Consider the following 10,897-nt stretch of genomic DNA (forward strand, 5'->3'; position numbering starts at 1 on the left):
TCTCCAACTTTGATATTGACTTCCGTCGAATTGTTCCAGTCCCATTCGCTTGCTTCATTTACTCGCACATCGCGACTCATTATCACTATCTTGCTAATCGGGTCAAGTAGGTTGTATTCTTTTATCTTTTCATCATATCCAATAAAGATATACCTTTTGCTTTTTTTTCTTCGAGCTTCGTTCTTCGTTGATCCAGTACGTGAGCATAAGCCACACTACCGAACACTTTGAGATGAGAGATTGTAGGCTTTTGTCAGCTCCAATCCCCTTGTGGTGTTTGATCATCTAACTTGCATGTAAACATCGATTCTGTACGTAGATGGCGCATTGCACGGCTTCTGCCCAAAATTCTTTCGGTATCCTTTTGCTCTTGAGCATTGAGCGAACCATGTCGAGAATGGTCCGGTTCTTTCTCTAGGCCACACCATTTTGTTGAGGGGTGTACGGGGCAGTTAGAAATCGCCTTATGCCTTGCTCCTCGCAGTACTCCATGAAAGCCATCGAAGTATACTTGCGACCTCTATCGGATCATACAGCTTTAATGTGTCTACCAATTTCCTTCTCCACCATTACTTTGAACTTTTTAAACACCTCGGATTTTCCTTTCAGAAAGTAAGCCCAAGTTTTCCGTGAGTAATCATCGATAAAGTAAATGAAATACCTCTTTCCGCTGAAGGACTTGGGGGTAATTGGTCCACATATATCTGTATGGATCAACTTGAGAGGTTGTTTAGTAAAAAATTCAGCCTTCTTTTGAATTGAGGTTCTCGCATGCTTCACAAAATTTTCCTTAAAAGTTCATCTTTGATAGCCCATGTACTATATTCTTCTTCACTAACTCTTTTAGGCCGCCATGATGTAGGTGACCAAAATGGAGATGCCACAGTGATGCCTTGTTTTCTACGTGGACTCGCAAACACTTTTCTCGTATTCTTCTTAAGTTCAATTTGTATATTCGATTTCTTCTTATCTCGACTCGAGCAACCAAACGCCCTTGCTTATCCTTCAGGTGCAGCAGGCGGTCCTTTAAGAATATCGACTCAATATGTTGGTCTTGAGGTCTGGTATATAATAAACATCTTGTATTGACCCCATTACACCATTCTTTTGCAAGAAATGTATCGTACCTCGACCTTTGACCTCCACCTTTGACGTATCTTCAAATGACACATGACCATCTTCAATCTTTTGCATCTCTTTGAATAGGTACTCGTGACCGCACAGATTATTGCTTGCCCCTAAGTCGAGGTACCACAGAGTGTCGTTGTTGATGTTCTCTTCATCTTGAGCCATCAAGAGAAGACCTTGATTTGTTACATTTTCCAAGGCTAGGTTAGTTGCTCCTTCCACCATTTTTCCGGCTCGACAAGCTTTTGCAACGTGCCCCATTCTGTCACAATTGTAACATTTTTCGAAGTTACAATCATTCACATAATGACCATATTTTTGACATATATAGCACTGAATGTTTGATCGATCGCCTCTTCCTTGATTGCATCCTCTTCCACGCCAATTTGCTTGGCTCAACTGTCTCTTCTCCTTATAATGTTCTTCATAACTGCTACCTTGACCACCTCGGCTATTCCCGCGACTTCCACGACCTCTACCTTGAATATTTTGAGAGTAGAATACCTTTTCATCTTTTATTGATGCCTTAGTCTGAAGTGCTTGATCGAGTGTCTCAGACTTCTTTTTCTTACGTTGCTCGTGTGCCTCAAGAGAACCGGTGAGCTCATCGACCGTGAACTTCACTAGGTCCTTTGACACTTCTATCGCACATACAACATTCTCGAAGTTGTCTGTTAACGACCTCAAGATCTTCTCCATAACTCGCATCTCGGGTAACATTTCTCCGTTTCTGAATCCTTCATCTTCATGCTCTCCAACTCGCCACGAAGAGTTTGGAGACACACTTGCTTGACTCGGTCGGTTTCTTTGAATACTTTTTCTAAAGTGTCCCACGCTTCTTTTGAAGTAGTTGCCCTGGCAATCTTCTCAAAGCCCGACTCGTCAACAACCCGGAACATGTATAATGTTGCGTTATCCTTTGATCGCAATTCTTTTAACGACTTATTCTGTGTTATCGTATAACCCGTGGTATCCTTTGATTCTTCGAAACCTTCTTCGACCACCTCCTATGCGTCTTGAGAACTGAGAAGAGCTTCATTTGGATGCTCAAATTCTCGTAGTTCGTCTTCGTTAATCGCGGTAGCAATATTTGTCCCATCATATTCGCCATCGGCTCTAATACCATATGACGTCTGAGTCGAGCGTGGCTGAGAACAGGAGAAATGAGGAGTTGGTGTCTCAAATGGGTTGTTCTCGAGAAGCTCCAAATGAAGTCTCATCAGAAAATGACAAGCTCAGTTTGCCGCTCGAGGACAAGGAGAGGAATTTGAAGAAACCACGACTCGGCTCGAGAAAACTAAAACGACGCAAGTGAAATCATTGAACATAGCATTTAAGTTTATAGGGGAGTTTTGTTGGAATAAACTTAAATGATGGAAGGTAGTTTTAATTTTGTTAAGTTTGGTTTTTTGAAATTGAGTCGTAGAAGTAAAAGGCCAAAAGAAAAAAAAATGAAAGGCCAATCATTATTTTAGGGAAGAGTGGGTTTATGGGTTAGAAAATGATAGATTCTTATGACGTCTTTAGAAAACCTATAAATTAACTTGTTTTTCATTGCAAAAAGCAGAGCAAGGTGTTAAAAGAATTGCGATAAAAGGATAAGGCAGCATTATACATGCTGTTCCAGGCTGTTGAGCCGGGGTTTGAGAAGATTGCCAAGGCAACTACTTCAAAAGAAGTGTGGGACACTTTAGAAAAAGTGTTTAAAGGAATCGACCGATTCAAGCAAGTGCGCCTCCAAACTCTTCGTGGCGAGTTGAAGAGCATGAAGAGAAGGAGTTAGAAAATGTATCTGACTACATTACATGCGTACAGACCGTGACAAATCAACTAAATTGAAATGGAGAAATGTTATCCGAGACGCGGGTTGTGGAGAAGATCTTGAGGTCGTTAACAAACAAATTCGAGAATGTTGTATGTGCGATAGAAGACTCAGACGTCATAGCTTCGTTAAGTTTACTCAATTCCCTTCGCAAGTCCACAACGACATTTTCAACTTTTATTTTTGCTTCCTCCATTTCGGCTTTATCACGAATGAGTATCTCAATCGTGTGTCGTAAATTCACTGCCTCGATTCAGGTTCACGTCGAGTGAGTCTCTCTGTTGAGTCAGCATCTCTATTTCTTTCTCCTCCCTCACTAGCTCATCCACTAGAGCATCAATCTCCATTAACAAGCCATTCTCTTTCTCCACACTTCTTCAACTTTCTTTAGAGATTACCTTCCCATTCTCTTCTTGTCCTCCTTGAGATAGAAGGAACTCTCACTCAGCTCAGCAACTCCCTTCTCTAACCTTTCAACCTTCATTTCTAACTCTTTCTTTTCTTCTCCCATTTTCTCTCCCATTCTCATCCTCTTTCTTCTTTTTTTCCTCAAATTGCCGTTCCAGCCATTGAAGCTCTCTCTCTTCGAGCTCGGGCTCTTTGTTTTTCGGTTGTTCATCCTTCTTCGATTTTCTCGTCTCCGCTATGAAGATTTCGCCAAATCTGCTGCGCATCACCTCATTTTCAACAGTTTCCACCGCGTCACGATTATTGCCATCGTCTTTCTCACCATCGTGTTCTTTTGTTTTCAGCTCTTCATTTTGACCATCAAGAGAATGCCTTCGTTTTTTGTGTCATCCAAGACCAATTTGATCGTTTCTTCCACCTTTTCCTCGGCATGACAATCTCTTGCAAAATGACTCATTCTGCCACAATTGTAACATTTGTCGGAGTTACAATTATTTGCATAGTGGCCATATTTTTTACGTTTGTAACACTCGATGTTGGAATTAAATGGTGAAAGGTAGTTTTAATTGATTTTTTGAAATTGAGTCGTAAAAGAAAAAGGCAAAAAAAAAAAAAGAGAGGGTTTATGGCTTAGAAAATGATTGCATTCTGATGGCTATATTTAGCCTTTCGAAAACCTATAAATTAGAGTAGAGCAATAAAAGAAAAAAAAAAACAGAAAGAGAAATTGTCTATATACAGTGTAATAGGGAGAGGGCTTTTCAGAATTCTTTGTCTCCTTTCTCACTCCTCTCGATATCTCCTTCACAGTTTCGTGAGTGTTATTTTAAAAAATTAGTATCAGAGCGAGCTTTTATTTCAACAAGCAACACTAACTTATTGAGATCCAATTCTTCTTTAAGTTTATCCGCATAAATTTCAGCATGCGAAACAAACTTTTTTGGTTCATCCTTTGTTGTGGATCCTCTTGTGTTCTCTTTTTCTAGAGAGTCCATCATGCCTTTTGGTGTCACGGGTGATGATATGTGTAGAATTGTTGGTGTTGTTGTAGGGGCACTTTCTAGGTCTGTTGGATCTCCCTCTTCTTTTAGAGTAGTGAACTCTGCAACAGTCTGTTTGTTATCGCCAACACTGCACCAATCTCACTTCTTCTCTTCTTGAAATATGAAATCTTTACTTACACAATTTTCTCATGTTGCGGATCATACAACCTGTGTGCTTTGGTCCCATACTCTACGCCAAAATACACCATATTTTGGCTTCTGACACCAAGCTTTTTGATATATGGCTTTGTCGTCTTAACATGTGTTGTACAACTGAAGACACTTAGGTACTCGAAATGAGGTGTCTTGCCGAACCATGCTTCATAGGGGGTGTGAGTATTCAACGCCTTTGTCGGTAAACAATTTAGAAGATAAACTGCATGCCGTATTGCCTTGTCCCAAAAAATCACCGGGACTTGCATGCTCTTTAGTAAGCTTTTTGTAGTGTTACTATGGTGCATTTTTTTCGTTCAACCACACCGTTTTATTGTGAAGTGTACGGTCTGGTGAGTTGATACTTGATACCTTCCTATTCGCAGAACTTTGAGAAGTTCTGAGATAAAAACTCGTCACCTCAGTCGGTGCGTATGGTTTACAACTTGTGATCATACCCGTTTTCAACGAGTCTTTTGAACTTCTTGAACGCACATAATGCCTCTCTTTTTTTCTTTGAGCATGTACACCCACATCCACGAATATAATCGTCAACAAGTAAGAGAAACTACTTATTACCAGCAATCGATGATAGGCTGATCGGGCCACACAAATCTGCATGAACCAGTTGCAGTGGTCGCTCAGTATGGAAACTGGTTTGAGCTGGGAACGACAATCTTGTTGTTGGAAGACTAGGCAACTTTCACATAGTTGGTTCGGGTGTATAATTTTGGGTAGCTCCGTAGCAATCTTCTTCTCCACCATCATTTTGAGTGTCTCAAAGTTCACGTACCCTAGTCTTGCATGCCATAGCCAAGCTGGGCTGCAAGTGCTGTCAATAGGGAGGTGGGATGACTGGACTACAATAGTATCTAGTATAGACGGTTATGCGATCGTTTTACCTTCATTAACAAGGTTCCATTTCTGTCGAACGTCTTGAGAAATGAGCCAGCTAACTCCACTCTGCTTCCTTCTTCGGTCATCCGACCAAGATTGATAATGTTACTCTTCAAGCGATATAGTATACCTTGGTCAGTAAACTTTAGTCACCATTCTTGCATTGAAACAAGATTGATCTTTTGCCTTGGATCCATACGATTGATCCATCGCCAAACTTCATGTTTCCAATGAGCTCCTTATCAAGCTTCTTGAACTTTGTTCGATCTCCGATCACGTGGTTGTTTGCTCCGTTGTCAAGGTACCACATGTTGGTCTCCACTCGATCTTCTCCTTTTGTGAGAAGGTTTGCCATAACTTTTTCTACGTTGAGCATCAACAGTTAGGGCATCTTCTCGGTCAACATTAGTGTGGCCTCTTGATCTTGTGTGAGTGTGAGGTTTGTCTCCTCATCTCACTTCTTCTTGCAGCACTCTACCGCTTAGTGCCCATATTTTCCACAAGAGTAACACTTGATCATACTCTTGTCCTTTCAAGGATTGGCATTGTCATGGGTTTGTGAGGTATTATCACGACCTCCTCCACCACCATGTCCATGACCATGTACGTGACCACATCCACGACCCTGTTTTTCTTGTTATGGCTATCACATCCTCTCGTACTTGAAAAAGAAGACTCAGCCGCATCATTCTTTTTCATCAGTGCGAGCTACTTCTCATGTATGAATAAGAGGTGTCTTTACTCCTCTTTATCTTCATAGTCAAGTATTCTCTCCTATAGTTACTCCATTAATAATTTACTCTATTAAGTCTACTAACAATTCTCTTACAAATCAATAAATAAATTATAACTTATTAAGTCTACTAACCATTCTCTTACCAATCAATAAATAAGTTATAACTTGTTTAAGTAGCTCAAGTTTATTAGCTGACACCTTTGCCTCGGTTGGAAGCATTCATCTCTCCACGTGGGTTCAAATATATGATAAACAATTGCAGACTGTTCTAGCCATTGGAGGAGGAAGATCAGTACAAAAACCAATGAAGAAGAGAAATGCAAACCCACCACTTACGTAATGGCTTACGAAACCATTAGCTTCCACCCGAAGAAAGTCATACAATCACTGACCTTTTAAATTATTTATACTAATCTTTCCTTCACATAAGCTTTGAAGAGAAAAAGATGGCTGAAGAAGAAGTACAAGTGTTTGGCTTCCGGTCAGGCCCCTTCAGCCTCAGAGTGGAGTTGGCTCTCAAACTCAAAGCCGTGGATTACCAACACATTGAAGAAGATTTGCTTAACAACAAAAGTGATTTGCTTCTCAAATACAACCCAATCTACAAGAAGGTGCCTGTCCTTGTCCACAATGGCAACCCCATTTCGGAGTCACTCGTCATCCTTGAGTACATCGAACATAACTGGACGCACAATCCCATCTTCCCCGCACATCCCTATGATCGAGCTCTCGCCAGGTTTTGGGCCAAATACATCGATGACACGGTAATATTTCTTTGTTTTGAGAAAAGTTATTGAAATATATTTTATATAGCCCTAATTAGAAATAAATTTTATCTTATTGTCAGTATTTATTAGTAAAATATTCTCTTATTTTTTGGATTTAGTTGGTAATATTCTATTTAAAAGTTGTGAACATGGATGAAAATCAGAATTTAGATGAGAATTTAGATGCTATTGAGATTTTCGATCCCACTTATGTTTCTCATTCTTAACATAGTAATAGAGATTTTGTTTTTGGATTCCAGGTGGTGCCTGCAGTGCATAAAATTTCTCGAAGCACGGAAGAAGAGAGAGAGAAAGCCATAGAAGAAGCTCAGAAGACCTTGGAACCATTAGAGAACGAGCTTGAAAACAAGAAGTTCTTCGGAGGAGAGGAAATTGGGTTGGTGGACATTGTAGGACTTATTTTGGCAGGGTGGATTCCTGCCATTGAAGAAGCTTTAGGATTTGAGCTGCTCATAACCCACAAGTTTCCAAACCTAAAAAAATGGACTGAAGAGTTCGTGAACCACCGCGTGGCCAAGCAGGTTATGCCTCAAAAGGATTCGCTGATTGCCTTTCTTAAAAATGTTGCGCTTAATCGAAAAAATTAAAAGATTGAAATCAAAGTTTGATGCTGTCACAAATAAATTTAGTTTTTTTTTAATACAGTAAATTAAATTTTAATGGTGGAGTTTTCAATTGCTCAATCTAAATTAAATAAAAGTCGTCATAAATATATTTTTGGTTAAATTATAAAATATAATTTTATTGTCAACTTGACTGAAACTGATTATGAAATTTATGTTAAATCTGAATATTCTAACATTTTCTTACTTTAATAATAATTTTAAAAACTTTATAAAAATTCAGAGGCAATATTATTTTAAATAAAAGACGTCATGTTCTTTTTTTATAATATTATTTGTAAGGACAGTGTCTATTTTCTTTTTAAATTTTTTATTAAGAAAAATGTCAGACTCCGGGAGGTGGTAACGTGGTATAGGTGGTATGATTGGTAAAGCCACGTGGGTGTGTGGGTGTGTAGGATGAGCATGTAGTTATTAGTTTATGTTTGGAATTATGCATGCTTTAGCTTCTAAATCCTAAGGTATTTATACTAGGTTTTATCTAATGACCATTAATTTTTGTTATAAATCAACTTCTCAAGATTGATTAGATACCTTACCTAGAATCATGAATGTACGTTAGGAAAATGAGTAGTCTCGAACCTAGGTTCAGAACCTACTAAATCAAAGAATTTGGCCAGGGTCGTACCCTTTAGTCCATAGAAGACTAGGACAACCGGGGGCCTTTGAGACCCATAAGGATAATTTAAATCCAAGGAATCTTTCTATATGTTCATAAGCGAGTGCAAAAGCTAAATAGCTATAGGTTACACAAAAGGTCTAAAACTCAAGAAATCTCAATCATGCAATATAAACTTAAAAGTAAGATGCGAAGAAAATGTTGTTCAAATTATAGATGTTCTAATTCATGTCATATTAAAGAAGAATTGAGCTCTATTTACTCTTGGATCACTACAAATTTTGGGTGGATGATTAATGTATTTTAAAACATTTTATTTATTTTAAGGTTGCATATAATGAGTGGCTAATTATGAAAGTTACAACTCATGAAATTCCTTAGGTAAGGAAGTGTTTTCATTTTGAGGCTATATAAAATCATGTATGTTGACCTTGTAAAAGGACTTGAAAATGTAGTAAAAAGAGCATTTGTGTCTTCTTTTAGTCAAGTGCTAAGTTTCTTTACAATTATATATAGTTTAGGTGACATGTTTAGAATAATTCAAACATGACATGATCAGTCTTACTTGTGGAGTGATTCGAATTTCAAACAAGTATTCTTGTTTTGAAATATTTGATCGACAAGGTAATATGAATCTTACTTTCCTTTGAGGTGATTCTTTATCGTTATAAGCTTCTTGCATATATTTAGACCTAAATGTCATATTCTTTAATAAGGTTGTTAGATGAATTTTAGGAGAATTGCAATCATTTGGAATGAAATCAAATTGATTTGGGAACCTTAACGGTGTGAACTAAGAGTTTACATATTTAGGTGCCGGTAAAGATTTTTATATTCAACTAGCTAGGCTTTCCATATCACCAATCTTATCTAAATTACCCATGTTTAGTAGTTCAACGAGTTCCTGTGCAAGAATGGTTAGGAGGCTCGGCAACTCACTTCTAATCATGAACATGCCTCGAGGAGAGTCGAGACTCTATGTGGTGATAGTAGCTAGGGAGGTCAGTCCCCATGAGCTTTATGACAATGTGAGGAATAGTAGTCAAGCCAATAGCTTTTATTAGTGAACCTATCACAAAGGTAGGGGTCCGCAACTATCCATAATAATCCTTCAAGAGTTAGAGTAGTAAGGTCGTGCCTTAAAATACAGTGTATTATAGAGAGACCTCTTATGGGTGCAATCAAGGTATCCTCAATTATCCTTTGGTCGGGAACTTGTTACAGGGGTAAGGGTAATCGACAAGGGTCGCACCTCACATTTCTTACCCGGTAAGGACACCAAAAGGGTTTAGTCATGCTTGGTTAAGTAGTTAGGAATAGGTAGGGGGCTCGCTAACTTACCATTAATCGTGAACTTGCCTTAAGAAGAAATGAGAGTGTATTTAGTGATGGTAGTTATGGGGGTCACTCCCTTTTAGCTCTATGAGATGTGTAGATGAGTAGTCAAGTTAATAGCTTCTATTAGTAAATCTATCAGTGAGGTAAGAGTCCAATGTCATCCATAATATAGAGAGACCTCGTGTGAAATCCCACATCGATTGGAGAGGAGAACGAAACATTCCTTATAAGGGTACAAAAACTTCAACCTAACATACGTGTTTTAAAAACCTTAAGGGAAAATTCAAAATGGAAAACCCAAAAAAGACAATATCTACTAATTGTGGACCTAGAACATTACAAATGGTATTAGAGCCAGACACCGGGCGATGTACTAGCAAGGAGGCTACCCCGAAGGGGGGTGGACATGAGACAATGGGGGTGTACTGGGGTTCCCACATCGATTAGAGAAGGGCATGAAAGTCAGCGAGGATGTTGGGCCCCGAAGGGGGTGGATTGTAAGATCCCACATCGATTGAGGAGCAGAACAATACATTCTTTATAAAGGTGTGGAAACCTCTCTCTAGTGAACTTTACGATCATTAATCTAAATCCAATAAACTAAGAACACTCTGGCTATAGTATGATTACTTGAACTATATGTAGAGACATAAGAGTGGATAAAGTTCAAGTATATATAGTCAAAATGATCTATAGTATAAGGATAAAGCTGAGTACCTTATTCTAGGGACACTATGGATACGACCCACTTTTGTATATGATATAAACAATGTGATCACTAAATTGTACATGTGAAGACATGTGAGTGGGGGTGTCCTATGCAATGAGTATTGCATAAGATCGGACCATGAAGAAAACTACTCTCACTTTATAATGTCGTTTACTAACCATGAACTCCTGTTTATTCGGAATTATCCTTAGATTTGCATGGGTGAGAGTGGCTCTAGTTCGCCGATTCAATAGGCCTCCCATTTCAGGGGTAAGACTAGGTGAATGGCTGGGGACGTGGGGTGCAAGATGGAATTCACTCCTACCCACTTTTAGGGATAGAAGAGAGGTAGTTCCCTTAAGCACTGACTCCAGGTCTTGAACAAGGGGCCCCACCCTCTCATTGGCCTGAGAGGGATTCGGTTTACTGGTTGGACCACAAACCAATTGTTCATTAGAGGATCAGTGAGACATAAGGAACAAGAAGTAACTTTAGGGGTAAAACGGTAAATTGACCCAGCTCTAGTTACGAACAACCTGTGAAGGATTGACTTACTAATCAAGGTTATATCAGATGGACAGAAATATATCTATAGTGAGGGGAGTGCAACTACTAGGCTATAGTGGAGTGTCC

The 10,897-nt window shown here is 39.0% G+C and overlaps 1 protein-coding gene across 1 annotated transcript; it reads left to right on the forward strand.

Moving 5' to 3' along the window:
- The first annotated feature begins 6,627 nt into the window (after window positions 1–6,627).
- Window positions 6,628–7,724, forward strand: LOC111781157 (probable glutathione S-transferase). Its single transcript, XM_023661608.1, has 2 exons — window positions 6,628–6,951; window positions 7,215–7,724. Exons 1-2 carry the CDS (start codon window positions 6,634–6,636, stop codon window positions 7,560–7,562), a joined length of 666 nt encoding a protein of 221 aa, XP_023517376.1. The 5' UTR covers window positions 6,628–6,633; the 3' UTR covers window positions 7,563–7,724.
- The last annotated feature ends 3,173 nt before the right edge of the window (window positions 7,725–10,897 follow it).

Source organism: Cucurbita pepo, chromosome LG19, assembly GCF_002806865.2.
Source record: "Cucurbita pepo subsp. pepo cultivar mu-cu-16 chromosome LG19, ASM280686v2, whole genome shotgun sequence".
NCBI lineage: Eukaryota > Viridiplantae > Streptophyta > Magnoliopsida > Cucurbitales > Cucurbitaceae > Cucurbita > Cucurbita pepo.